The 27,992-nt window shown below is 54.4% G+C and overlaps 2 protein-coding genes across 3 annotated transcripts in view; one reads left to right on the forward strand and one right to left on the reverse strand.

Annotated features, from left to right (window-relative positions):
• Positions 1 to 12,325, reverse strand: part of Ahnak2 (AHNAK nucleoprotein 2) — an 18,820-nt gene extending 6,495 nt beyond the window's left edge. The window contains exon 1 of the mRNA XM_026778712.1: positions 12,146 to 12,325. Within this exon, the coding sequence (XP_026634513.1) occupies positions 12,146 to 12,200 (55 nt within the window). The 5' untranslated portion in view covers positions 12,201 to 12,325. The remainder of the gene's footprint in view (positions 1 to 12,145) is intronic.
• Positions 12,326 to 19,037: 6,712 nt separating this feature from the next.
• Clba1 (clathrin binding box of aftiphilin containing 1) lies at positions 19,038 to 27,813 on the forward strand. Of its 2 annotated transcripts, none has more exons than XM_026781496.1 (5): positions 19,038 to 19,881; positions 20,935 to 21,080; positions 22,480 to 22,609; positions 24,592 to 24,708; positions 27,705 to 27,813. In XM_026781496.1, exons 1-5 carry the CDS (start codon positions 19,453 to 19,455, stop codon positions 27,720 to 27,722), a joined length of 840 nt encoding a protein of 279 aa, XP_026637297.1. In that variant the 5' UTR covers positions 19,038 to 19,452; the 3' UTR covers positions 27,723 to 27,813. The 2 variants fall into 2 exon arrangements, with proteins under 2 accessions (XP_026637297.1, XP_005343676.1); XM_005343619.2 differs by lacking the exon at positions 27,705 to 27,813 and adding an exon at positions 25,806 to 26,489.
• Positions 27,814 to 27,992: the final 179 nt, after the last annotated feature.

Below are 27,992 nucleotides of genomic sequence, written 5' to 3' on the forward strand. Positions count from 1 at the left end.
AAAAAAAAAATTGTATTTTTATTTTTCAAGACAGGGTTTCTCTGTAGCTTTGGAGCCTGTCCTGGAACTAGCTCTTGTAGACCAGGCTGGCCTTGAACCCATAAAGATCTGCCTGCCTCTGCCACCCGAGTGCTGGGATTAAAGGCATGTGCCATCACCATATGGCTCAAAGTAAAAATTAAAGAGAAGTCAGGGTGTGGGGAGCTGGTTTTTTAATCCCCACATTCCAGAGGTAGATGCAGGTGGATCTCTGCGAATTTAAGGGCAGCCTGGTCTACATAGTGGAGCCTGGAGTGAGCATGTAAGGAACAGGTAAAGCCCGGAGTGAGCGTGTAAGGAACAGGTGAGGCCCGGAATCAGTGTGTAAGGAACAGGTGAGGCCCTAGAGCGTGTGAGGAACAGGTGAAGTCTGGACTGAGCGTGTAAGGAACAGGTGAAACCCAGAGTGAGCATGTAAGTAACAGGTGAGGCCTGGAATGAGTGTGTAAGGAACAGGTGAAATCTGGAGTGAGCACGTGAGGAACGGATGAAACCCAGAGTGAGCGTGTAAGGAACAGGTGAAGCCCAAAGTGAGCGTGTAAGGAACAGGTGAAGCCCAAAGTGAGTGTGTAAGGAACAGGTGAAGCCCGGAGTGAGCATGTGTTACTGACAAAGACCGATGCCTCAGACCTGTGGAAACTGGCAAGGCCCTCCTCTAGTCTGTGTGCAAACACTGACAGAGGGCACAGAAAGCCCCACTGCAGCATCCTCCTCCCAGATGACTGCGGCTGAAACGGTGCCCTGTGGAGACTTAGCAGATGAGCTAAGCCCTCCTCGTGCTGAACGTAATAAATGCACTGAGGGTTCAGGCCGTGTAGCTGCTGCTCCACCATCAGAGTGAGCGTGGCCTACTCAGCCCCACTGGAAAATGGTTTGCTGGCATCACCAAGGCCACTGCTGTCCACCCGCTGGCCCTGCAGCTTCTGAGCCAGGCACAAGCTAGTCACCAGAGTGTCATCATCCTAGTGACAACTGTGCTCATCTCTACCCTACAAGATTATTTATTTTATTTTTCATTTTTATTTTTTTTTAAAGATTTATTTATTATGTATGCAGTGTTCTGCCTACATGTATCCCTACAGGCCAGAAGAGGGCACCAGATCTCATTACAAACGGTTATAAGCCACCATGTGGGTGAGGGGAATTGAACTCAGGACCTCTGGAAGAGCAGGCTGTGCTCTTAACGTCTGAGCCATCTCTTCCGCCCCAGTTTTGTTTGGTTTTGACATAGGGTTTTTTCCAGGCTGTCCTGAAACTCACAGAGATCCACCTGCCTCTGCCTCCTGAGTGCTGGGATTTAAGGTGTGCGCCACCACACACCCAGCACCCTACAAAATTTTTAAATGATATAAGTCAAGGCACTGTCTCTGTGCCAGATATAGTGTGTATTAGTCAGAAGATAGAAAGGCAGTGAGTAGTCTCTTCTTGTCCCCTGCTTGCCTCTGTAAATAAAGTTTTATTGGGACACATAAGAAACAAACAAAATTTCCCCACACAAAACTCCAGCCTATAACCCTGATTTCTGCTAAATATCCATAGGAAGAACAGCCCTGATGGACAGGGACTGTGGCCGGGCCTGGGCTCCAGGGCTACCTCCACAAGGTGAGCAATGCTGAGGATAAAGCCCCACCCCTGCTTCAGGCTTGTCTTGAGGGGTGGAGTCCCTGTTACTCAGAGGTTGTCTCCCTAGTGGACCTGTGCACTGACCTAGATGACGTTCCCACAGGGACAAGGAGTTCCAGGCCTAGCAGGATTCTGGCTGTAGCTACTTTGCTCTGGCCAACCTGGATTTCCCTAGCATGCAGGGGCCACCCACCAGTCCTGACACACCTATCCCCAGCCGCACCCTGGAGCTATGCCTTTCAGTCCTTGCCGCTCTCCCTTCTTCTCCTGCCTTTTCTGCTGTCCCTCTGCAGAGCAGCTCTGAAAGGGCTGGGATGGAGCTTCCTGGGGTTGGTCCTCCCAAGGGAGGTGGGAGGGTCAAAGTTGGCCTGCCAGGTCCCACCTGTCCTTCCTGCTACTCCGTGGGTGAAACCATGGACTCTGACCTCCAGGACATCAGGAAAGCCACCTTCTCCATTTATAAGACTGACCTTAGGCAAAATAATAGCCAAGGAACCCAATATCCCTGGAGCCCCCATGTGCACGTCCCATAACCCGGTGATAGAAGGGGCATGTGCCAACCATCTGCCTCCATCACCATCCCCCAGTCTCTGTCCATGTACCCATCACTGCTCGGAGAACCCATATTGACTTAGGGGGTCAGGGGATATGGAAACGGGGTGGCTATAGGAGGAACACCGGGTCCACCACCCTTCCTGGAAACTGGGCAAGTGTAGATAAACATATGTCTTCCTGTTTCCCTGCCTGAGGCTGGAACTTTGGCCAGGACCCAGGCCCAGCCCTGGGCCAAGTCTTCCATTCTGGACCCTCATAGCCACGCAGTGAGCTACCCTGAGAAACTGTATTCTAAATCTGTTTCAGGGGAGTCTCGTGGATGTCGAAAGCCTGTGAAGAAAGGTGTTGACACCCGGGACTTGCGCAGCAAGAAGCAGACTGGGGTTTGGGTCCCTTCTCTGGCTTAACAAGTTTCAGTACAGCCAATCCCACCCACACCCCCCTCTTCCTTGTAAGGATGGGGAGCAATGGCTGAGAAGAGGCATGAACTCTGCCACTAGGCTGCACTCCAGGGGTTAGCAGGATCCCCTACCCAGCACCGCACAAAGAGGAGAACAGCAGGTCTCCTGACGGCAGGATGGTGCCTACTCCTAGCAGCTGTGGGAGCGAAGCGAGCCTCAGGGCCGTCTCATCCACCCAAACATGACTCCCAGGGCCCAGGGAACAGGGAAGCACCCTAACTGCCTGCCCACGTACGTCTCTCAAAGGCAGCTCTGTAAGCAGCCCAGCCTTGAACACTGCCACTTAAATAATAACACGGTTGTTGACAGTCACCAAAGCGCCGTTTTATAGAGAAGGAAATGGGGACACACCTGAGCTAAGCCTAGCAGGTCTGGCCACTGTCACCTGATATTTTCCCCAATTCCCTGCCCCCCAGCACCCCAAGCCCTTCACACAGCTCTAAAAACTGCTGCTAACATCCCACTCCTATATGTACAAACCTGAACTCAGGAAGGGACCCCAGGACGCTACAGAAGCCACTGGCTCACCACAGCACAAGGACACAGTTGGCGCACCATGGGGCAACCCTGGTTTGGAGAAGATGGAGTTCTAGGAACTGAAATATTTTAGGGTAAGGCTGAGCAGGACAGCCTGGGGGACAGACAGGAGGCAAGCAGGGGCTGCATAGAGGGGCATGCTGCCCCCATGATCCATGGTCACCTTCATCCCAGTAGGGCAATGGAGGCAGGGTGGGGCATTCACTTAAACAAAACTAGAGTTTGTATTCAGACTGCTTTGACTTTCATGTGGGGCCTGGTGTGGCAGCCATGTTTTCATGTCACCAGGGCAGCGGGATCCTTAGGAAACTGCCAAGAGAACGCAGCTCTGCAGTCGCCTGTGGGTTTGTGTGTATGGGTGCACCGGCGCACATGTGTCTGGTCAGGGCTGCCCCTCTGAGCACCCAGGGACCGCCCGACATAAAGCACTGGCAGTGGAGGCCCAGGGCAGCCCACGCTATGAAAGCTACTGTCTTCAGACTGGGATCCTGGTGCCCTCACTGGCTCACACCGGCCAGATCCACCCCACCTCACATGTATTCGGGCCTCACCCCATCTTGGAACTCCATAAAGCAAGTGCTAAGCTGGGCTGACTGTCATGAGACCTTCAGACCTTGTGAAGCAACACTCCAGGCGGTGGCGGGCCTGCCCACTCCATCCCCCAATGCTCTGTAGATGAGGCTGAGGACTAGGGAACAGTGCCAGCTCAGAAGGGTTGAACCACACCGTCCAGGGCCAGAGCTCTTCCCCACATAGGCCAGCTACGCCCTGGGGGATGCTCTCATTTTTCTCTCCCAAAACAAGCTCAGCCTCTCCACCTGACTCAACTCATTGCTTCCTCCTGTGTCAGGCCCTCTCCAATGCTGGACTTTTCACTGCTCCCCCACACACAAACTCCTCCAGAGGCAAACTCACAGGCAGTGGGTTGGGTCTTGGTCCTGTTGTCTCTGCATCCCAAGCACTTGGAGCTTAGTATACAGTAGGCACACAATAAATGCTAGCACAAGAAAGGGCTGAGGAAGGGAAGAGAATGAGCTGGTCAAAACTCCTGGCAGTGCTGAGTGTGGTGGCATGCGGCCATTAGTCCCAGCACTCAAGAGGCAGAGACAAGAAGACAGGAAGGAAGCTCCAGGCCAGCCAGAGCAGCAGGTGAGCCCAGGCCAGCTCCTGTGTCTGGAGAACCCGAGACATGGAAAAGTATACTGACCCATCAACCCAAAAGATTCAGAAGCCAGCAGGAATGGCCACACCTTCAACCATCCATGAACAGACTGACCACCCTGATCCTTTGAGTAGAAGGGCAAAACCCTGGACCCCATGAGCAGTCCACTGCTCCGGTCCCACCTCAGGTAACCCCAGTGAACGAGTCAGGTCTTGTCTGAGCTACCTTCAAAACCATCCCAGGCCTCTGTACACCAAACCAGGTCAGTTGCCACCATCTGAGGACTTCTCCCTAGGCCACAAGGCCCAACCTTGAGGTTCTGTGTCTACTAAAATACCTTTGGCACCAATGTCCCTCACAACCTAGGCTGTCTCCAAGCAAAAACCACTAGTCACACCAGACAGGGCAGGGACATGGGCAGTTGGGAATTCTGTGGCACCCCACAGCTGGGATGAAAACCGGGGGGTGGGGGAGTTGGGGGGGCAGTTGGGAGTTCTGCAGCACCCCACAGCTGGGATGCAAACCGGGGGCGGGGGCAGCTGGGAGTTCTGTGGCACCCCACAGCCTGGGATAAAATCCAGGAGGGGCAGCTGGGAGTTCCATGGCACCCTACAGCCTGGGATGCAAACCCGGGGGGGGGGCAGTTGGGAGTTCTGTGCACCCCACAGCCTGGGATGCAAACGGGGGGATGTGCAGCTGGGAGTTCTGCGGCACCCCACAGCTGGGATGCAAACCCGAGGCACCGCTCCAGGGCCTGCTTGGTTCCAGGCATCTGGGGTCCAAACAGCTCCTTGCTAGCATTTTCCCAACCCAGCCTGGTTGGCCCTGGCACAAGTTAGCTGGAGCCACAAAGAACTGATACCTCTATCCTTCAACAAGGAAGACGCCCAGCCCAGCGCCATCCCTCCAGCCTCCCTTGCTGGCTGACCATTCGGCCCCTCTAACCTGCAGAGTGGTGGGAGGGGCAGGTGTTGCAGGGCTGAGCCCAGAAGGGGACGGGGTGCAGAAGGGGTGCAGCCACTTCTCCGAAGAGGACTTCTTCCCAAACTTGTCTAGAAGAAATCCTGGGCTGGCTGCCTCCCACCAGTTCCTCCCCTCCACAGCCCCTCCCCTCACTGTCCCTCCTCCCATGTCTTCAGCCAGGCTCAGTGCCCTGCCAATCCCCCCCACCCCACCCGCTTCCCTGAGACACACACACACAGACACATACACACCCTACCAGAGGGAGTGGGCGGTTCCCCTCACAGGCTCAGTCTCTGGGAGCCAAGGACCCCACCCCAGCTCCCCACCCCCACCAGCCCAGGCAGCTGACCTGGAGAGGAAACGCCTGCCATCTGACTCACAACCACTAGCCCAGCCAGCTACTGACTGTGTGAGCAGTTGCCTGCTGTGTGGATATTCAGATATGAAGCAGGTTCTCCCATTCCCAGGCCTTGGGCCTCGGTTTCCCTGTGGTATCTCGGGGTTCAAAAAAGGGAAAGGGGCTGGATGTGGTGGTTCATGCCAGCACTTAGAAGATAGAGAAGGCAGATCTATGTGAGTTTGAGACCAGTCGAGTATACGTGACAAGTTCCAGAACAGTCAGAGTTACAGAGTGAGACCCTGTCTTTAAAAAAAGAAAAGAAGGAGAAAGGAAGTCTGAAGAGGCTAGCTTGACCCCCAACACACCCAACATAACACTTTCTAGTCGTCTGGCAAATGGCATCTCCTGAACTAGAGAAGAGGGTACTCTATTGCTGTGGCTGCACCTCAAAACTGGCATTTGTACTTCACTCCCTTGGTTTTCAGAGGCTGGGGAACCTGCCCCCTTGGGCTTCAGACCTCCAGTCACCCACTGCCCAGAGCTGTTCCCTCGCACATGCCTTCTGCCATCTCCACCCTCAGCTCCTCTCTTCCAACCCCTCCTTGTTCTAGGTAACCAGCATGCCTGGGCAGGAGCCACAGATGTACTAGCATGGTACTGCAGGGCCCCCAGGGTTGGCTGTGGGCACCTGAACCTAAGGGCAGGCTGTAGCAGGCTCACACAGCTAACGGGTCCAGCCCAGGGTTCCAGGACAGGAAAGGGTTAATATGGGCAGTCTTGCCAAACATCGGCCCGGCCCGGAAATGAGAGCCACTGGGAGCAGAAGAACCAGGCCCTGTACTGGAATACAGAAGCCAAGAGCAGCCTGAGGTGGAGACCATCTCAGAGAGCTCCAAGGAAGGGAGAGGGCAGAGGTCACTGGTGAGCAAATAGGCAAAGTGATCCCCAGTCCTGGGAGGGAAGAACTGGCAGGCTTCTCCCTACCTGGCCCTAAAAACCTAACGGTGAGAGCGGAAAACAGCTGCTTACAGAGCACAAGGAAGCTGGCGAGGTCTGCTCCCCACCTCCGGCTCCAGGGCCCCACTCCCAGGCAGCTCTCACCTGGGAACTCTGTTTACTGCCCAACACCAGACCAAACTGTCAACTCTAGGTGGGGCGAGGCTGCCTGAGTCAGCCAGGAGCTGCAAGCTGGGGCAGTGTAGCTAGCCTGAGGTGGGAAGGGTGCTGGCAATAAACAGGTCTTGCTGCCACCATGCATTCTCCTGAGCCTGGCAAGCAATCCAGTCAGACCCCTCTGCCCCCAGGCCACTGCACAATGCCTTCTGACTCCTCCTGCTCCTTCTGTCCCTTGCCCTGCTCGCCTGGGGGCTCTGAGATCACCAAGGCAATAGCCTTAGCCAGAGTCCCATCTCGCTGTAGCCAGAGGGATGGTCCCTGCCAGGGGACCTGCTGTTGGGTGGCTGGGTCATCTTCCCAAACTGAATGGGTCGTGATCCCCCAGCACAGGCCCTGCCACAGAAGAGTACACTGCCATCTCCACCCCCATGCTCTTAGCTGAGGTGCACGGCTGCACCAATATCTCCTGAGGTGACAGGGATTTGGTCAGGTGACAGTAGGATCACTATGATTCTAAAGGACCTCACGAGCTGCCCCTGGCCCAAATCCAACCTATAGGGGCTCACTTGACTCCGCAGGCTTTGCCTACCTCAAATCCCAAGGATGCACACACACACACACACCCTGCTCCAGAGGCCAGGAGTGAGTCGGTGGAAGGCAGTGAGCATCTGCTGAGTCACGGATCACAGACCCTAAGACCTACGTGTCTGGAAGTGTCAAATGATGCCCACTGCACAGGCACGTCTAGCTTGAAGCTGCCAGGACCCCAGCCCAGCTCTTTGATGCCATGGGAACTTGGCAGTAACAAGATGGGGTGGGGCCGGGGGCAGCTGATAGTGACTCAGCTGAGGGCATTCCCAGGGGATGTGTCACGGCACAGCCTGGGTGCTGCTGCCACCCTCCCACCCTCTAGCAAGGCCTGCCAAGGAAGGAGCCACCCAATAGTGGGCTGGCCCCAAGCATCTGTGGCAGGCTGTTCTTCTTCCTCCCACAGAGGGTCCAGCTCTCAGGACAGAAGGACCACTAGGACATCAAAGAAGACATGGGAGAGGGACAAGGCAACTCGAGCTCAAAGCCTGCAGGCTGGTTCCTGCTCTGATCTCAGCTCAACGTAACAGGGGCCATGACTCGGCTGAACTTGCAAAACCCAGTGCTGGGCAGTTCCCAAGGGGCAGGTGACAAGCCTGTGGACAAGGAGACCCAGGTCCGGTTGAGGGCCCCGGGCTGTTTGTGCCCTCACTGCCAGCACTGCCTCCAAGCAGGAAAGAGGAAAGATCCCTTCCTGGCCTGCCTCACAACACCCAACAACTCTGCCCACCACTCCTTCCTCATCATTGGGATGCAAGGACCAAAGGTACAGCCAGGACCCTGGTGAGGCACCTCAATGCTGTCTTCTGTCCTCACCCATACAGACCGGGGCCAGGTGTGTGTACTGCAGCATGCTGGGCAGGGAGGAGCTCAACAGGAGTGGCTCGAAGGGTTTCTGCCATGTGTGGGGCGTGGGGAGTGGGGAGAATAGCCTCCCGCCCCAGGCCTCCTGGGCCCAGATCCAATTTTCCGTCTGAGAAAGTGCTTCTGACTATTAAATATTTATCCCAGCAAGGCAGGCCTTGGCTCCCTTGGCCCATGACTTCCAAAAAAAGAAAAACAAAGGGAAACCCGGGAGGCAGAGGGTTAACAGGAAGATGAGAAAGGGCCCCTGGAGAAATACCCTTCTCAGGACCACAGCTTCCCTTAGAGTGGGGTCCAGGATTGGGAGCTCAGTGTGTCCACCAAACTAAGCCTGCCTGAGCTCATAGGTACACCCTCCCCTCTGTCCAACTCCATTTCCCCTGGCCCTGGCCCCTGCCCAAGAACTACGCAGATCCAGCCTGGTGAACATGGTTACTATTGCTGTGGCCTCCCTCCTCATGGACCCCAGTGACTCCTCTGTGTGCCCAGGCCACTTCCCTCTTGCTAGACAAGCAACGGATGAATCTCTGCTCTCCCTCCTAAGTCTGGGGCATAGTGGTACTAGCGCTCAGGCACAGATGGAGCGGCGGACAGGCAGAGATGAGTAGGTATCTCTCACCCTTGGCTCCATCCCTCAGTGGGCAGAGGACAAAGCCAGTGAGAGCTTGACTCTTTGTTCCCAGGTGACAGTGATGCCCAGGTAGATAAGAAGAGTTCCACTCTTACTGCCAAGGCTCAAGCCTCTCCTCCCTAGCCAAGCTGGGCCAAGCTGCACCTGAAACACAAACATCTTCAGCAAAGGGTGTGGAGGAGGTCACAGATAGCTAGAGTAAAATGTTTCCATTGGGGCAGCAACTAGTGTGCCCAGGACAGGAGAGCCTGTCTGAACAGAGAGAATAAAGGCATTGCTGCAGGCCCAGCCAAGTGGAGATGGGCACAGCTGCCTGGCACAGGAGATTGGGAGGCTAGGGGACCTGCCAACTTGATCCTCCTGCCTACTCTCAAGCCCAAACTACCCCTTTCGTGGCTGACAAGAAAAGGCAGATACAACCTAGGGTTTGGAGAGAGCAGGATGAAACACTGTCCTGTCCCCTAAGCCATCCAAAGCAAGAGCCTTGCCGGGTGGTGGCGGCATACGCCTTTAATTCAGAACTCAGGAGGCAGAGGCAGGCAAATCACTGAATTCCAGGTCAGCCCGGTCTACAGAGCAAGTTCCAGGACAGCAAGGGGTAAACAGAGAAACCTTGTCTCAAAAATAAATAAATAGAGGAGGGAAAGAAAAGAAAAAAGAGCCCTGGGTGTTGTTAGCAATTGATACAGCCCCAACAGTGGCTTTTAGACGAGGTCGGGTGCATGCAGGGTGGTATGGCCGTAGACAACAGTGTCTTTTAATCCCACCCATTCAGGTAGGGAAGTGATTCAGGGCAACCCCCACTACTTAGGAACCATCAGAGCCCAGCGTCTTTTGTGCCCTTCCTGGGAGAGCAGGACAGCTATTGCCTTTCAGAATCGCCCACCTCTTCCCTCTGCTGGGCCCAGAGAGTTCCACCAGGACACAGGGCTCAGCATCCCTGCTTCAGTATAGATTCCTACCAGTATGAACACCCTGTCCAGGCGACCCTCGCTGGGGCACAGCTCGCTCTCATCATGGCAGCCCAGGCACTCCTGGGCACAGATGTTAGGTCTGGACCTACACCCTGACCCCAAGGCTGGGCACCTGAACAGCTGCTCTGGCCCTATTCTCTGGGGGAAGAAGCTAGCCCCACCACGGTCCCCGACACCAAAGAAAGAATATTCAGATGCCTCTCATGATGTCACATCACTTGGGGACTCCCCAGATCCAGCTATAGTTTCTTGAAGAATGCTGGGAGTTAGTGCCTAGGCCATGCCAGGCTCCTGCAGGTGCAGCGCACAGGCCACTGCCTGGAAAACATGACTCCCAGCCACTCCAACTCTCTGGGATTCAACTATACCTCCAGGAAGAAACCCACATACATGCCCTGAGGGGTATGACATCCAGCACCTATGGGGGTAAACTCCTAAGTCAGTCAGGAAACTTGTGTAAGGTCCATCTCACAGTGGGTGAAGGTGTTTGAGCATTCCTGCCTTGGGCATATCCCTATACAGCTCCAACCCTCCCCACCCTCGCCCAACCTTGTGTAGGTGCATTCCCAGCACATCCACCAGGGGGCAGCGTCTGTGCTTGGAACAATGGTGGCTCTGCCCTGGGAGATTGCCAGCGTTGGGCACCAGGGCTTTAAGAGACCAGGTATGACTGGCATAGGAGGGCAACTCTGCCTTGTGGGGAGTGAGCTACAGCTGGTAAAGACCTAAACCCAATCCTCAGGGAGTGAGTGTCCTTATGAGGCCCTGGGCCCTATGAGGGGCTGAGGACATCCTGGGCAGAACCATCCAGGCCCTTATCCTGAAAGTCTCCTATCAGAGCTGCAGTAGAGGCCACTGCTCTCACTCCCTAAGAGCAGGTGGACATGGGAGAAACTGCTCCAGACAAGCTAGGGAACCATCAGTTAAAGGAGGGAAGAAACGCCCTTTTTTTTGTGGGAGAGGCACACCAGTGGAAGGTGGAGAGTGGAATGTTAAGAAAGGTGGTCCCTCAGCCTGAACCTAAGAAACTGGAGACAGAGCAGCCTTATGTCCTTGGGCCTCTTCTCTCTGGGGAGGCCAATCCGCAGTGATATTTTCCAGGACCAGTAATGAGAAAAGAGGTGGTGGGTGGTCATCATCCTCCCAACTGCGAACTGGCTAGTCAGGGCCCTTGGGCTCCCATCAGTGTGTGAGAGTCCCAGCCCCAGTCCAGCCTCAACCCACACCAGACAAATAGGCCACAGGAAGGGCGATGGTAGCTCCACTCTGGGTGGAGAAGTAGCCAGGCAGGGCCACCCCTCTGCATTGCCCTCGGCATCATGAATGGCTTCATCAGTATAATTGTCATCAACTTGTTTTCCCCAAAGAGAGGGGCTCAGCCTGCACCAATGCAGCTCCTCTGTCCCAGTTCCCTGGCCAGCTGCTGGCCAGGTGCCCTGGGTGTGGCCAGGCTGCTGCATAACTGACCCAGAGTCCGGGTCAGTTTCTTGCTGCCCCACCCCGTCCTCCAAGACACCGGCGGTCGGCCCAGGCCAGACCAAGGACCATCACATAAAAGCACTAGGAACCCACTCTGCAGCAGATGCCCACAAGAAGCACTGACCACGGGGGGTGGGGACATCATCCCCTTGATCAGAGCTACAGGACTCTACTCCGGCTCTTAGGAAGGAAGTCCCAGACCTCAAATCCAGCCTTGCCCCAGTTACACCTAGTTGGTCACCCCCATACATAGTAGCCGCACGGTGGATCCAGCACAGCGCACAGCCTGGTAGCCCCAATCTAAGTCCTGGTCTAGCCAGGATGCCCCCCCCCCAAAAAAAAAGCAGGTCAGAGGCTAGATCTAGCATAAGATCTCCTAGCCTACAACTGACGGCTGTTCACCCTGGGCCTGTTCCATCCAGTATGAAGCACACATGCATCTATAGCCGCCTTACTGGGCAAAGCAATGTCCCAGGGAGGACCACGATGAAAAGGTGAGAGGGACAGCGAGCGAGTCCGGAGTGCAAGGAACCACACAGAGTAATGGAAACCCGAGAACCAAAGTAAGCAGCAGAGAAGGGGAAAGGAGTGAGAAGCACGAGTCAGGCACAAGTACGAGCGAAAAGCAGAAACCCACAGAGCCAGCGAAGGACCGAAAGCACAGGAGACCCGCCCACTAGCCCCATCCATCTCTCCTGCCCTTCCTCCCGCGCGTGCAGCCTGTCCCGCACTGCGCGACCCCGTTAAGCCTTGGCGCGCCCGCAGAGCCCACCCGCCCGAGGGAAGCGGGCTGCAGGCGGGAGTGAGGCGCACCACTGCCGGGGGCTCCGGGCCAGGTGGGCAGCACCACGTGGAAGCAGTCGCACATCTTGGCGGCTGGTGGTGCGGGCCGGCGGCGGCCCTGCGAGTCTAGTCACGGCCGAGAGATGATGCGCCTGGAGAAGGGCGGCGCCCACAGCCCCGTTGCCTTGTGCTGCCGCGGGCAGCCGGGCTGTGATTGCAGCTGAGGCTTGGGGTACCTCTAGACCTTGGCTACGGCCCCGCCCTGGTCCGCCCAGCCTGCGCTGACCACTCTGCAGGGTCGACGTGGGCGGTGCCGGCGGCCTCATTCAGCCCATTGGTTGTGGGAAGCTGAGGCTCCGCCCCACAAAGGACCCAGCCCTTCGGACCCAGGACCCTGTGGTCTGCCCTACCCACGACTGACCTCACCCCCACCCTCTTCCAGATCGCGTTTCTGAGGCAGAGATTTGAGAAGTTCCTGCTGGGGCCACCAGATCCCTACACCCGAGATCTTCCTTACCTCCAGCTTGGAAAAGTGACGGCGTAGCACAGGAGTCCTGTGAAATGACTACTTGAGATCTGAGCTTCTCAGAAGATGGGGTTCAGGGGCAAGAGAAGAGAGAGGGGCAAGCAGATGACAGGCTAGAAGCCGCTAGCTTGGATAGGGTGCCCTGCGCAGATCCCCTGTGGGCTGTCCAGAAGGACAGGACCAGAACAGGAGTTATTATGCAGCCCCAAGTCAGGATTTGTTCTTTCAGTGGTTTTTGTAAAGAGCCTGGCAGCTAGGACCTGGGTATGACAAGACTCTACTGACTTGTGCCCTCTGACCCTGAGCTGTACGACAGCGAATGTGCAGGTGAAGGCCTCTGTGGGATAGTACTGGACTACTAGGGAGGGTTCCTTAAAAGTTTCTGGCAGCCTAGGATCAAAACAGTGCAGGAACTATTCCTGTCAATGGAGAGATAATATGGGTTCTCAGGGTGGGCAAGAGAGCAGGAGCTGAAAGTGGTCTGCTGGGACTGGGCTTAGGAAGACTGCCAAAGGCTCCAGGAGGAAGCTTGGGGGAGGGCATTCAGTAAATCAAGAGCAGCTGGACAGGGGCAGTGAGGTTGGATGGGATATTCTGGGTGTTAGCAAAGGGGACTGGGTAAGGCCTTGACAGGAGAGGGCAGGATCCCCCTGGGCTCTACCTGCGTACCATGCAGAGGGAACACATCTGGGGAAGTTCTGTTTCTGGCAGAGTTGGCTAACCCCAGCCTGGTGCAGGTCAGAGGGAGAAAACAATCCCTGGCAATACGCTGATCATGCTAGGTGGACAGAAAGGGGGTATGTACACCCCGTTTTCTCGGGTAAGAAGATGGGGTGGGAGCCAAGGGAGGCTAAGCCACAGCAGAAGAGCCACACAGACACAGGGACAAAATCACACACTCACACCAGCACACACATCACAGGCCACCATGAGTGTGTCCCCATGTGTCAGACATGCACACACATGCAGAACACACACCTGCATAAACAGAGAAGTGTACAGGACATAGATGCATGTGCACAGGTGCACAGTCTTAGGTGCAAGCGGGAACTTGGCACAGAAGTGGGGCCAGGTGAGCCAGTGAGCAGCGGGATGACTCACTCTCGGCAGTTCCCGTTAGCTGGGCTGCAGTGCTGGGCAACCTGCCAGCAACACACAGGTCAGACAGACACCAGTCACTGCTGGGAAGCAGCCTGCGCAGCCTTCTCCTCCAACTGAATAGGCCACAGCCCTGCCTTGGTGGGGCACAAGTCTCACCCTCTCCCTGGGAAATGCCCTGGATAAAGAACACTACCTTGTCTCTGGGTATGTGGGACTCTGATCTGGGGTACATCTCTGTCTGCTGGGTAGGCTGGAAGGTCTCAGCCTGCCAATCCAGTGTATTTGAATCTGGTTTCAGGATCTGAGAGCAAGGGCCTGGGAACAAGGTACGGTTTTGTATACCCGAAGACTTTTGGGTACACACAGACCTAGCTGTGCCCTTTGTCTCTGGGCAATGTTCAAGCAAATGGCCTCAGATTGTCTAGCGTGATCCACCTAGGACCGTGTGGCACTCATCAGCGTTTCAGGAAAATGGATGTTATCCAGGCTACCCAAGTGCAAACAGGGCAGGTGTAACACAAATTCTAATTGTTCCTAATAAAAACCCGGAGTCAGATAAAGGGATTAATGCTGAAAGATTAGAGAAGCAGAGTAGCCAACCACTAGAGAGTTCTTATCTCTACCAATGCTCAGACCAAAGGGGTGCTCCTATCTCTACAAAACGTGTGTCTGTCTCTATGAATCCTCAGACTGTATCTGAGCTGCTGGCTCCTCCTGCCTTGTATTCTTTTCTCCATCCAGCCATATCACTCCCATCTCCACCTCCCTAGTGCTGGGATTAAAGGCATGTGATCCCAAGTGCTGGAATCACCTTTGTGTGAGCTCTGTTCCTCTTTTAGACAGATTCAAGTTCATGTAGCTCAGGGTGGTCTTGAACTCACAGAGATCCATCTGCCTCTGTCTTCCAAGTGCTGGGATTAAAGGTGTGTGCCATCACTGCCTGGCCCCTATGGCTAACTAGTGGCTCAGCCCTGCACTCTGATCTTCAGGCAAGCTTTATTTGTTAGATTACAAGCAAAATATCACTACAGACAGGCCTACGGCTGTCATGTTAGGAACATGGTACTAGGTAAGGGGTACCTAGGTGTGCCAACACTCTCCCATTTGCCATTGGAGCTGCAGCATGACTGATGTGGGAAGGTCATCTGTCTATGTGTTACTTTCATTGGTTAATAAAGAAACTGCCTTGGCCTTTTGATAGGACAGCAGCTTAGATAGGCGGAGTAGACCGAACAGAATGCTGGGAGAAAGAAGCAGAGTCAGGCAAATGCCATGATTCTCCGACCCAAGATGGACGTAGGTTAGGATCTTTCCCGGTAAGCCACCACCTCGTAGTGCTACATAGATTATTAGAAATGGGTTAATCAAGATGTGAGAATTAGCCAATAAGAGGCTAGAACTAATGGGCGAGGCAGTGTTTAAATGAATATAGTTTCCCTGTAATTATTTCAGGTGTAAGCTAGCCAGGTGGGACAGAACAAGGGGCCTGCGCTTTTCTCAGGCGGCAAAAAGCAGCCCACCACTCCTTTTACAACACATGACTGTCAAGGCAAGGTAAGGGCCCAACATGGGAGTCCAGCTGCCATCTCCTGGAAGATTCCCCCTTAGATTGGAGGCCAGACTAGACACTCTGAGGGAAAGACCCCTTGGGATACCTGCCTAGAGAGCTTTTCCACCCCCGGGAAGAGCCGCAAGACAGAAAAGCAATACCATCCACCCACACCAACATACACGCCACAAACCACCTTGGATTTGTCCCAGTACACACAGACACACACACATACTCCTGTGCATACACTCAGATTTGTGTGCACAGATATGTACAACAGAATACAGGTGCCACCTGCTCGGTCCTGAGTAGAGCTCTTGAGGCCTCATAGGCTGTGGCACACTCACTGTGCCTTTGGAAGACCCTGCTACAGAAGCCAGGCTGCACCTATGTGGGTGGACCAGCCACAAGCCAGGCTTTTCTCCCCAGGGCCCAGATAGATCCTTCCATCACTACCAGTATTCTGAAGCCTAACCCTAGGCCTGGGATCACAGCAAACAGGAGCAGGGGAGAAGAGTGTATGAGGTAGGGGAGCTGCTATGCTTCATGGACTGTCCCTTTCCCCAGGCTGAAACCTGGCCATCTTCTGCTGCAGAGCAATGCACTGCCAGGAGTTCCAGTCACCACGCTCCAGTTCCAGCCTCCTCCCCGCGTCCTCCCCTGGGGACAGATGCTCTGCTGGGGAAGGCTCCTACAGCAAGGTCTGGCTCAGGAATTGAGAGCCCCTCTCCAGCACGTGGAGAGATGACCCGACCCACAACCACATCCAGCACATACACAAAGGATGCTAACCATCAACTCAGGGGTGTTGTGCAGTGGCTCCCAGGGTCTGGAGGAACAGAAAGGATCGGACCCGAAATGATCATGGCTATGTTCCTCTCTGCCCCTCCCCACCTGCCTGACCCAATGCTCCACTGCCTCTCCAGGAAGGCTGGCCATAACGCCCAGATCATCAATGATTGATGTATCCTGCAGCAGCCGCAGCAACATGGCAAAAATAGTTTTGCTATCATCATGGTCCAGCCCCGCCCCAGTCCACAGGCATGCAGAAGGTGGTGGCATCTGTGACCGCTCTCCACACAGCCACCCTACTCATCTCAGTCCTTTGTATAATTCTTTCTTCAGACAATGGAGAAAGTTCCAAGCCTGCAGATGGGAGCCCCTTGTCCACAACCCTCTATTTTCCTGACCACAGGCTCTGCTTCATCTTCCTCAATGCTGAGGACTTGTTAGGTCTGGGCATGGTCCCCAGGTCCTCCCAACCCCTGCATCCATGCAGCTCAGCACACGGCTGGGATTAGGAAGTAGGGAGACGGTGGGGCATATTCGGGTGTTCTGCTGCCCCTATTGCAGTAAACCAGGCGAGCTGACCTGGGACTTGGGGGAGCTCTGGACTACACAAACCACAGGCACAGAAGCAGGGATGTGACGCTCCCACCTCACTGGAAGACACCAGTGGTTTCTGTGACAATCTACTCAACCCCTCCTTACTGTAGGTGACCGTGAGGGCTGGCTGTAAGCTCTGGGCAAAGCAGCACTAACTACCCCAGGCAGAGGTGGGGGCTAGAGGAGGAAGGAGTGGGAGAACGAGGGATTCTTAGGGCTCTTTCCCATGGCTCACTGGTTCTGCCCTTCCTCTCTCTCTCTCTCTCTCTCTCTCTCTCTCTCTCTCTCTCTCTCTCTCTCTCTGCCCATTCTCTCGCACCTTAACTTTAGGGACCCCCTTACCCTCCAGCCCAATCTGCCCAAAACTAACCAAGTAGAGCTTCTGCCTCCCTTGTCCACCTACCTGGATGGTCTGACCTCCTTCAGCCTGTAATATGCCCCTCTCTCAAAGCAGCACGTCTTTAGTGGGGTCCCTGGGGTCCCCTAGGTCTGTTGGTTCACTGTGTTTGCTGCAGAAATACCACTAATGGCTGGGCTTAAATGACACACACTTGTTTTGCCTATCCTGGGCATTTTCAGGGCTGTTTCTTTGAGGGGGGCCTTGAACAGCTGCACTCCCAATGTCCAACAACGTGTGCTTTCACACGCCGACCTCTCTCCAGGCCCTCTTGCTTCCTCCCTCCTGCTAGCTAGTCTCGCCATTTAACTGAGGCTAATCTCAAATTCACTATGTAGCTTAGGCTAGCTTCTAACTTTTGATCCTCTTCCCTCAGCTTTCCCAGAGCTGATGTGACAGCTTACCTGAACCGGGACTATCTCCACATCTCCAGATCCTCATTTAATCTCATTCTGCACTCCCATCCATTTTAGATTTCATATCCGTGGCTTCTTAAGGTTAGAATGTGGACATCTTTGGGGGGCATCATCCAGCTGACTCAGTGGTCACACAGGTCACCCCAACCTGGACCTGTGACCCAAGAACTAGAACCTTGTGTCTTCTGAAGTCGTTCCTCCTACCTGACAAAGCTGGGACCTAGATAGACTTGGGAGGTGCTGGGGCAGGAGGATTGCCCCAGCTCCACTCCTTTTCCAGTCTCCCTGTCCCACTTTGAGCCCAGACCTCAGTCTTCCTATCTCCTTCCAGCTCCCTGGAACTCAAGGACAGCAAGGGCAGCGGGTGAGGGGAACTGGAGCAGTACCAACGGACAGAGGACTGCTGGGTCACAGTGCGGTGAAGAGAAGCCAGCGACTGCACACACAGACACTGTCTGACTGACACCAGCCTACCGGGCCACTCTGAGAGCTGGAAGGGCTAGTTCAGAGCTCTCCGCCTGCAGGGCTTAGAGAACAGTGCCAGGCTGGTCTGCCCAAGGGAATGGGGAAGGCTGTGGTCCAAGATGCAGAGAATGATCTCATCTTGTCACTTTTAAATCAAATTTTCCAATAGTTCTTCTGAGGAGGCTCGGGATGAAGGACCGAGTAATCCACACAAGGGCAGGGCCCAGGGAAGTCCAGGGGAGGGGGAAATCTGGGTATGGAGGAGGGGACCAGAGTTGGGTTTAGATGCAGGCCTGACCCACCTGCTCCACAGGGAAGGTTGGTAATGGCTGCTAGTCCAGGATTACTAGGGTAGAGATGTGACATGCTGCAGGCCGACTTCATGAACCTCAGAATGGGGACAGATGGGAAAGGGCCAGGGATTTCTGTAGCTGGGGGCTGGGAGAGAGGGGCAAAGTTAGTTCATCAGGGCCCTTACCCACACAGTTGGATGCAGGAGACTGTGAGATTGTCCATGACCAGGACTGGCCCTGCTCTGCCTTAGGACTGGCTGGTGACCGGGCTCAGAATATGAGCACATGAAGGAAGACAGTGGCTCTCCTGCTCTGCAGACAGTAGACCCTCATCTTCATTCAAGCGAGAGTGGTCTGGGATTGGGTCAAATCAGCGAGACAGACTTTTTTCATTGTACCCATGTGGCCACCAGTCTGGAGAAACCATTCAATAGGAGCGCAGGAACCAGGGCTAGGAAGGGTGGGAGGGTGTAGGCCAGCACCATGACAGTGGCTTTACTCTCTGGTCAGGTGCGACTGCGGGGGACACATCGTAAACACAGTCACCAGCGCCATAACGAAATGAGAACCCCTCATTTGCAGGGCAGAGGAGGCAGGAAAGCCAGCCCGGATAACAGGCTAGGTCCCACTAGCTGCGTATCCTCCACTCTGCAAGTACCGACTGACAAGGGACTAGAGAGGGCGGGGCATGGGCAGCGGAGCTGTGGGCCACGCCACGCGGTGGCGTGCTGACGCCAAGCGAAGCACGCCGGAAGCCTGCGGGCGCGCACCGTTGCCGGGCAACCCGCGGCACAGGCTGCGGGCTGAGCTGGCTGTGGGTATCTCCCGGCCGGGCGCCGGGAGGCGCGTCACGGTGGCGAAGGTGGGTGTGCGCCTTGCGGGCCTCTGGGAGCCCAGGACCCCCTTCTCCCGGACCTCGGACCTGGTCCCGGACTCCCGCCTGGGACGCGATCCCCGAGCTCCCTTCCCTCAACCAGCGTCCTCACAGACCCAGTTCTGTGGCCCGTCCACCAGGACGCACGTCTACCCACAGGCCTTCCTTCGCCTCCACTTGTTTGGGCCTAGGACACGCCCCCGTGCCGGACTGGCCACCCACGCGTGCCAGGAGGGGTCGACTCCCAGGAAGCCCTGGGCAACTCCAGCTCAGCAGCTGCATGTCTTCTGAGCAGCTTTCCTTCGGGTCGGCTGGCCTGGCCATACCAAGATGCAAGGTGGGCAGGAGGTGAGGAGAGAGTCAGCGAGTGACCTCGTACAGGACCCTGGAGAGGGGTCCCTCCACCAAACAGCTGGGAAACAGAGTGGTGACGATTTGGAACGGAGGAGACTCTGTTGCGATGGTCCCCTGACTCTGCCTGACGCGAAAGCTAGCGGCTCCAGGCTGGAAGAGGGTCTTCCCACCTGCACACTCAGCTGTCTGCACCCAGGGGAGCTCAGCGGCGGGTGGGGAGAGTTCGAAGGCTTCAGGGAATCTTCAGCTAAGTCTGAGCAGTTTGCTCAGTCATTTGAACTCCTAGGGAGAGCTGCAGAACGCCAGTCACTGAAAACCCCTTCAATCCCAAAAGAGCATGGTTCTTGCCAGATGCAGCGAGGTGGACCCTGGGTGACAGGAACTGCTGCTGGCTCATCTTCTGAGGTATTTCTGTGGTCGAGTGGGAGGTATTTTGTATAGCCATTAGACTTTGCCCAGGCTTCTGTGCACTGCGGGAGGGCTGGGGGTATTGCCAGCTTTTGAGTCCCCTCTCCTGGTTTGTCTTTCGCTGTGTGGTTGGCTGTCCTCTTCTTAAGAGGAGGACAAGGAATGGAGGGCTTGACTAGGGCACTCTGAGGAAATGGATCTGAACAGGGCATGGTGGGGGCCCAAGCTGGGCAACTTCCTCTGAACTCTTCTCCTGAAGTCTGAAGCTGCACTAGTCCGGTCCTGTTCAGGGGACATGGGGGATCCTGAATTGTAGGTTTAGAACGCCTCAGATCTGAAACTCAGATATCACAATTCAGTTTTGAGTACTGAGCCAGGTCATGCCAGGACAAGGGTCCTGCTCAGCCCTCAGAACTGACCACACCTTTGCCTCCTTGACTGCCTCTGAGCCTCGCCTGTCAGCCATCCTCGCCCTATACTGGGCAGACTGCTGGTGAGACCTGTCTCCTCATGCCTCCCACGAGGGCCGCTCTGAGGCACTCAGCTGCACCTCCACGTTTGTTCTCCACCATGTTTGCAGTGATAGGAAGCATTTGCACAGGATGGAAACTTTACATAAAACACTGGGTGAGTATAGGACTGTGCGCCCAGCCGGGCTGCAGCACACGGGCCTGCAGAACGCTCACCCCGAACCTCTAACACCAGCCCCCTCTCTGCTAGCACCTGGCTCAGACCCTGTCCACATTGCCCCACCTAACTCAGAGCCCGTGTAAGGTGAAGTGACATGGAGACAGGGACAGTGCTGGCATCCACCTTCCCCACGTGTCCTGACAGAGCTCAACTGTGCATTCATTTCCTGCAAGCCCATGGCTTTCACTGTACTTTTTTTTAAAAGCTGCTTGGAGATTCTGAGGAAAATGTCGTCAGTCACGGCCACACCAGCTGAGCATGCAACCAGGACAAAATGCACTTATAGTAAAGTCAATTATTTGGCATAAAGTTACCTAATGTATACATTGCTCCTAACGGTGGGATCTTCTTTCTTTGCAGTCCATTCTCAGCTATGAGAAGGTTTTTAGGTTTGCGTTTCAGGAAGTCCCAGTGGAACGGACAACTGAAGACATCTGTTCTCTAGACCATTTCTTAGAAGCAAGCAGTGAAGAAAATGGTGGCCTTGCATCTGTGCCCAGACTGTGGTAATGGAACTTAGATTGGAACCAAGGGTGGCAAAGCAAACTTCACTTCTGCTTGCAAAGGTGGTTTCACATAGCTAAAACGATTGTTCCTGGGGATTACAGAGTCCCTGTAGCCACCTGTGGGCCACAGCGTGCCAGAGGGACCGGCAGCACAGACGGATGCTCCAGTAGTGTTCCTCCACTAGTAGGGCTGTTGCTAGGGACTTGGCTTAGTGGGACCAGACACCTTAAGCTCCGCAGCCAGTTATAGGAAGCACCCCAAGAGCAGCCACAGACCTTCAGGGTTACCTTGTGTGTGTTTCTAGAGAAAATGACACGTAGGAGTGTCTGGCCAGCCATTTGGTAGGGATGTGCTCTCAGCCAGCAGTTACAGTGGTAAGGGGCCGAGATACCAAATAGACGCTGATTGAGGAGAAGGTGGGGTGAGCAGGCTCTGTCACCCGGGACTCAGGGGAAGCTAGATGTGTGCCTCAGGGATTCTGCATGCCTGGGCCAACCCAGAACCTGCCCAAAAGGCCTTCCACAAGAGCCTGGGGATTTAGGCCTGGTGCCCAGGGGCCATGACCAGCAGGGCCCCGCTGCCTGGCGCTCCTGCAGAGTGTAGCCTATCAGGAACGCCTGCCTCAGGGCAGCCCCAGCAGGCCACTGTCAAGTCCAGAGGCCCAGGTGGCCCAGGTGGCCCAGGTGTCAGGTTTGGCAAGGCTAGGCATGCTGGGACAGGAGGACTGGTATTGCTTGAGGGTAGAACACAGTGTTCAGAAACACGTGAGGGTTTGGAAAAGATGGCCCAGCATTGGCACATCCTGTATGGCCTTGCAGCTCTTGGGTGCCATTTTAATCCTCAGGGCTCAGCACACATGGCACACAGCACTACCATGGCCACAGTCAACATTCCCTGTGGATTTTTCCACTGATTCTCCGGAGTGTGCACCCTGTATGTGTGCATCTGTAGGTAGGGAACGTGTGCACCCTGTATGTGTGCATCTGTGGGTAGGGGACGTGTGCACCCTGTATGTGTGCTTCTGTAGGTAGGGAACGTGTGCACCCTGTATGTGTGCATCTGTGGGTAGGGGACGTGTGCACCCTGTATGTGTGCGTCTGTAGGTAGGGGATGTCTGCACCCTATATGTGTGCATCTGTTCTGTGACCGGATGGTTGTAGACACTTGTGCAGATAACACCAGTAAATCTGGCCTTGGGGCTTCTCCAAGAAGATGCGTAGGTAGGGAACGTGTGCACAGATACGAGGGAGGACAGCTGATAGTGAATGTTTGGGTTTATGAGGACAGCCCTGTCCTGAGTCCTCACGGGGGGCCATGTGCTATGTGCTGTGGGACTGAGCTTCAGTAGCTGCTGGGAAGCCTTCCAGGTCTCCTGTTGTAACTGCATCTTTCTCCCAGTTTTGAATCTAGAAAGCTCTGGAGAGCCCTTCAGAACACTGACACTGTGTCCACTTCACGGTATCTCTGGAGTGAATCTCACTGTCGGGAGAAGCTCCTTCCTGTCCTTGGTGTAGACGCTACTCAGAAGGTAAGGAGGCTTGGGGGGGGGTGTGGAAGGCAGACTTTGCTCACAAGCCCAGGCATAATACCTGCAGGAGAAAAAAGATTTATTTTAGCTCAAATTTTAGCTACTTCAGCCTATGGTGAGCTGTTTCCGTGTCTCTGGGTCTGTGGTGAGATGGTGTCTCAGAAGAAAACTGTCATAGTGGGCAGGCAGGAACAGAGACAAGATACAGCCTCAAGGACGTATCTCCAATGACCCACTTCATTCAACCAGGCCTTACCCCTAAAATGTCTGTCTCGTCACAATGATGCTGTGGGCTTGCACCCACTGGTGGATTAACACAGGCATGAAGCCCTCAGGATCCAATCACTTCCAAAAAGCCAGCACCAGCACCCAGCCCCAGGACAGGAGCCTGTGGGGATGTCTTCATATTCAGGGGAAGTGGAGACTATGCTGTGGCCAGTAACACTGGCATGGTACACTTTGGAGACCACTGACCAGGGACAGCATGGGCTGAATGCAGATTTACCTGCTGTCAGCACTGGGAAGACCATCTTCCACAAGACCTTGGTGTACTTCTCAGAACGGGACTGGAACAGGGCAGAGTTGGGGAGGGCAGCGGATCAGGGTGTCCTGTCTCTCTTGGGTAGCATGCTGCCCTAGATGCATGTGTGACTCCAGCAGGGGTACACACCAGCAGGCATGAAAAGACAAGGTGTATGTGGGTCGGGGTGAGTGGAGGAGGAGGTGATGCTGTGCCTAGCAGAATGCCATGCAGTGCCACCCTGTTGGTGGTAGGCCTCTTGGGAGCTGCTAACGGGAACAGAAGCCGGTGAAGAAGGATGGGCAGGAGCCAGGTGCTGCCAGTGGGTGATGCACGCAGACCAGGGCTACAGCAGCACACAGGAAGGGTTGGCAACGAGGGCAAGTTCTGCATGAACATGTGAAATGTGTGGGATCAGCAATCTAGTGGGTTGACTTGGTGCATACCTGAGAGGGGCCTTCTAAACACATGGTGGCCCCAAGAAGAAAGCCTGATATCTGAGGGGGGAGCCAGCTAAGTCCAGGGAAGAGCAGCAGGAGAAAAAGGCTCAGGCGGTGGCTGGAGAACAGCAGTGGACAACGCCCAGTGAAGCATCAGTGTGCACGGGTCAACCTCAGAGTTTTCCGAGATGTCACACCTCAGAGCGAGGTGCAAAAGGCCTTTTCATCTTAAATATTACTCAGAGCTTTAAATAAAGAGGTCAAGAAGAAAGGCAGCTTGGCCCTGGTGAGGGCCATGATGTGGGCTGCTTACTTTATCAGTGCAAGGTCACCAGGCTGATCAGGAAATGAGTGAGGAGCTGGGAGGAAGAGCACCCTCCCAAAGCCCCTGCCCACCCATATCCCACACAGGAGGTCAGCCTGGCCTTAGGATGCAGGAAAAATTGAACCTGAAGGCTAGGAAATAGGACTCCTGGGTATCAGGCTCCAGGGGACAACTCCAGGCAAGGCAGGGCAAAGGGGACTTCCTGGAGGTGCTGTAAAGCATTCTTTTTCTGTGCTATAACGGAGCACCTAAGACCACTTAGTTTATAATATTTACACATTCACGTGAACTCCAAAAGCATGGCGCTGGTACCTGCTTGAGATCATGAGGTGAGACACAGCAAGCATGCAAGCTCTAGTCTCTGCTCTTAATGCCACTAATGCCACCATGGAGGCAGCATTCTGATAACCTCCTCTAATCCTAATCACCTCCCCAAGTTTCCCTCCAAATGCAGTTAACATATGGACTTTGAAATTCACTTTGTAACACCTACAAGTTAGAGACACATTCGAGCCACAGCTGGAAGGTTGAGCACCCCAGTTCTGGAGGCTCGTGAACCAGGTGATGTTCAGCAGGTGACAGGCAAGGGAGGAAGGCTATGGGCCTGACCCTTAGGGGACCCAAGGCATCCAGAATTAAGATTACTGTGATTTTAGAATGAAAATGGCGATGCTGTGACAGAAGTTTCTTTCCGTAGAGCCTTTCTGAAGACCAGGGTCATATTCTGGAAGGTTCTGATCTCAGAAAGCCTGAAGAGCTGCTTGAAGTCAGCAGCTTCCACCTACACCACTGCAAAGCCCTGATTCAGACCAAGGTGAGCAGAGTCAGAAGCCCCATCCCTCTGAGTGTTCATCAAGAGTACCCAAGGTCCGGGATGGGTGTCAGGAGGCTGGGATGGTGTAACTGTTGGGTCAGAAGCTGGCAGAGGCGCCTACAGGCCCGAGGAGCAGCACTTCTCAGGCTGAGGGTCCTTCTGCAGTCAACCCAGCAATTCATCACAGCAGGCCCAGCAGGGAGAGGTGTGGACAGGAAGGGGCCTTATTCCTACCCCTCTCTCTTTTACCAGGGAGGGAGAACAGGCTGTCTGGGCCTGGATCTTGTGCTCCCCTTTAACCAGGCATTTCAGGACGGGCTCTTTATGTGTGCCCAGGAGACAACAGTTAGGCAGTGACTGGAGTATGTGCCACAGAGATCTGCACTGTAGTGTTGGGGAGAGGTGGCAGGAGGTGGGGGTGGAATACAGCCCTGTGGCTCTGTGGAAAGCCAAGCATCAGGGCACAATGTGGTGCTGCCCAGCTAGGTTGCAGCCTTGGTTGATATACGGGGCAGGCAATGGGTTCTATGGCACTCGGGAAAGGGAATTATTATGAACTAACAGGGCATGATGCCAGAGGTCCCATAAGACTGTCCCTCAGCTTTTTGGAAGGACAAACTCTGAAGGAGTGCTGCAGTTCCCTTTGAGCAACAAGACATTTAGCACGTTCATCCTTCACCATAGCACTTGGAGGACGCCCAGCAGCAGCTCTGAGGTAGAAATCTGTGGAGTCCACCAGTGGACACTGAAGTCAGGAGTCCAAGGCCTAGGTGACCACACCCAGCACAAGGGCCAGGAACACAGGCAGGAACAGACCCACGCTGCTTCTGGACTGCAGGGCAGTCACAGAATTGTAAGACACTTGGTCTGGCCTTGTGGGAAGTTATGTGGCAGCGGTGCAGGGTGGAGTGGATGACTCTCGTAGCCACTGTCCGCATCCCCTCTCCACCTGGATGGTTCTCTGGTTGCACTGCACATTGAAACCAAGGAGAGAATCTGGGGTGGAGGATGGGGAGTGGGGGTTCCAGGGTGTGCTGGGAACCTACCCAGGCTTCTCTAGTATCAGCTCTAATACCCGATCACCACTTTGCTCTCAGCTCTCAGGGACGTCTGGCAGCAGACAGGGCAGCCTGATCACCTACAGCCTGTTTCTGAAGACACCACTACAAGGAAATGGACACTACATCACCATTCCACAAAAAAAGATCTTTACTCCACGCAACCTAAAAATGGCACTCTTTAATAACAATGTTTGCTAAAAGCAGGAGTACTTTGTACCTTTATGAAATATTTTACATTCTTACTGGTTTTAGTACTAGCGTCTGAGAACTATTCTGTGGCACTGTTTCCCAGATCCTTGTTAGTTTCCCAGGACCTCTGTCAACCTACTCTATACCTCAAGCACTCAGATCTTGTGGGGTGCAGAGGAAATGTCCTAGGGCACAGCCAGTCTCCAGAGAGTTTCTGGGGACACTGTAGACTGGCACCAGGAGCCTGGTGACCCCTGCTTGAATCACATGAGGATCCATGAGTTCAGGAAGCAGGAGACAGCTACTGATCACTTGCAGGAGCCCACCCTGGTCCTGGCTCCCCTAAGATGCTAATGCAAATCCCTGTGCTGGATCCTGCCCTCAGCCAGCAGCCTTGAGACAAGCGTTTCTGAGTGGGAGGAGGGGTGGGGAGCACACTGGGTGTCCCAGAACAGCTGGATGAGCATCTGCTGAGACAACTGTTTTCTTCTAGGGGCAACACTGAATTTTGTAAACTTTTATTAAAAAGAATACTGTGTAATACTGTGTTCTTATTGACTCCTTAGCTCTTGGAGAGGCTACTGTGGGGCTGACCTCCTCAGGAGACCCTAGCTTCCCTATTGACTGAACTGACCCAGAGAACAGTCTAGGTAGGAGTATTGGAACTGCTCCCGTCAGGAGGGAGAAGAAAGGTGCAGTTGCCATGTCTGACCCCTGTACTCAACCACCACTAGGTGATATTTAGTTTAGGATTATAACAAAAGGATAACTCATTGTTTTTATTTTACCTGGGGGGAGGAGTGTAAATGGCCAGTAGGTATATGAAGAACATGCGTGCCAACACTGACCATAGAGAAGTGCAGTCAAGCACAGTGAGGCACCACCGCACTGCTAGGATGAAGATGAGCTGGCAAGGACATAGAGATGAAAATGAGAACAACTATTATGGGAAACAGTATAAAGATTCTCTCCTGAAACTAAAACACCTGCCATGTGAGCCAGCAACGCCACTGCTTGGGGTTATACCCAAAGGAAGAACTGTCTGTGGAAAAGCTGTTCGTATCACATTCACTGCAGCGCGTTCACAATGTCCAAGGTGGCGCCATCTGGGTTGTCCTGACCCAGGATGAGTGGATAAAGGAAGAATACTGTATATCCAGGAAAAGATGGAACCCTGATACCACAGCAACAGGGATGAGCCTGGAGGACATTATGTTGAGTGGAATAAGCCAGGTGCAGACAAGCAGATGACTCTTTCAGCGGAGTCTTAAAATGTAAAATTCCTAGAGTCTGAGTGGCAGTTAGCAGGGCCCGATGGAGATGGTGTCAGCCAAGGGTAGCCTCAGGTCAACATTCAAGACCCCTAAAGTGTAAACTGGCAACATTTAACCATGAATCACAAAGCTGGGAATGGTGGTGTATGCCTTTATCACAACACTGGAAGGCAGAGAGGTGGATCTGAGTTTGAAACCAGTCTGGTCTACAGAGTGAGTTTCAGGACAGTCAGGGCTATGCAAAGAAACCTTATCTTGGGGGGAAATGAACTATATTCTCAGAAATCACTGAATAGACTTAGTATTCTCATTACTCAAATGTAGCCTTCGGCCACAGCTCCATTTAACCATCCTAGACATCTGAAAACATCATATATGGCTAACTGCAATTCTGTCAACTAAAGCAGGAATGGACAAACAAGGCAGCGCTCCTACACATGCTCTGAAATACACTCTGTTCTTGGGCCCCCAGCAGCTGCATGCGAGGTGAAGCCACCAGGAGCCTCTCAGAACACATGAATGCTGAGAGCCAGGGGTCCAGCCGCCTGGGACAGCCAAGCTGAACTGAGTGCAGCACCTGAACAGCTCAGGAGAACAAGTCCTCAGCAAGCTCCTTGCCCTTCCCCACCCTCCAGGACACTTATTTCCACCCCCTTCCTCACAAGGAACTGGGCTGTGAGACACAGGCCCAGGCTCTGGCCAAACTGAAGGTAAGGGGCTTAGGTTTGAGGCTTACTTGCCTATAGTGGCTTTGCTTTGG

The sequence above is a fragment of the Microtus ochrogaster genome, chromosome 1, assembly GCF_000317375.1.
Source record: "Microtus ochrogaster isolate Prairie Vole_2 chromosome 1, MicOch1.0, whole genome shotgun sequence".
In the NCBI taxonomy this organism is placed as follows: domain Eukaryota; kingdom Metazoa; phylum Chordata; class Mammalia; order Rodentia; family Cricetidae; genus Microtus; species Microtus ochrogaster.

Excerpts from the sequence above, each read along its gene's own strand:
- Clba1 (XM_005343619.2), top strand. The coding sequence starts at position 19,453 with ATGCAAGGTGGGCAGGAGGTGAGGAGAGAGTCAGCGAGTGACCTCGTA. Across the intron at positions 19,882-20,934 it reads CTGCTGGCTCATCTTCTGAG|TCCATTCTCAGCTATGAGAA; the intron begins GTATTTCTGTGG and ends CTTTCTTTGCAG. Across the intron at positions 24,709-25,805 it reads AAGCCCTGATTCAGACCAAG|CTCTCAGGGACGTCTGGCAG; the intron begins GTGAGCAGAGTC and ends CTTTGCTCTCAG.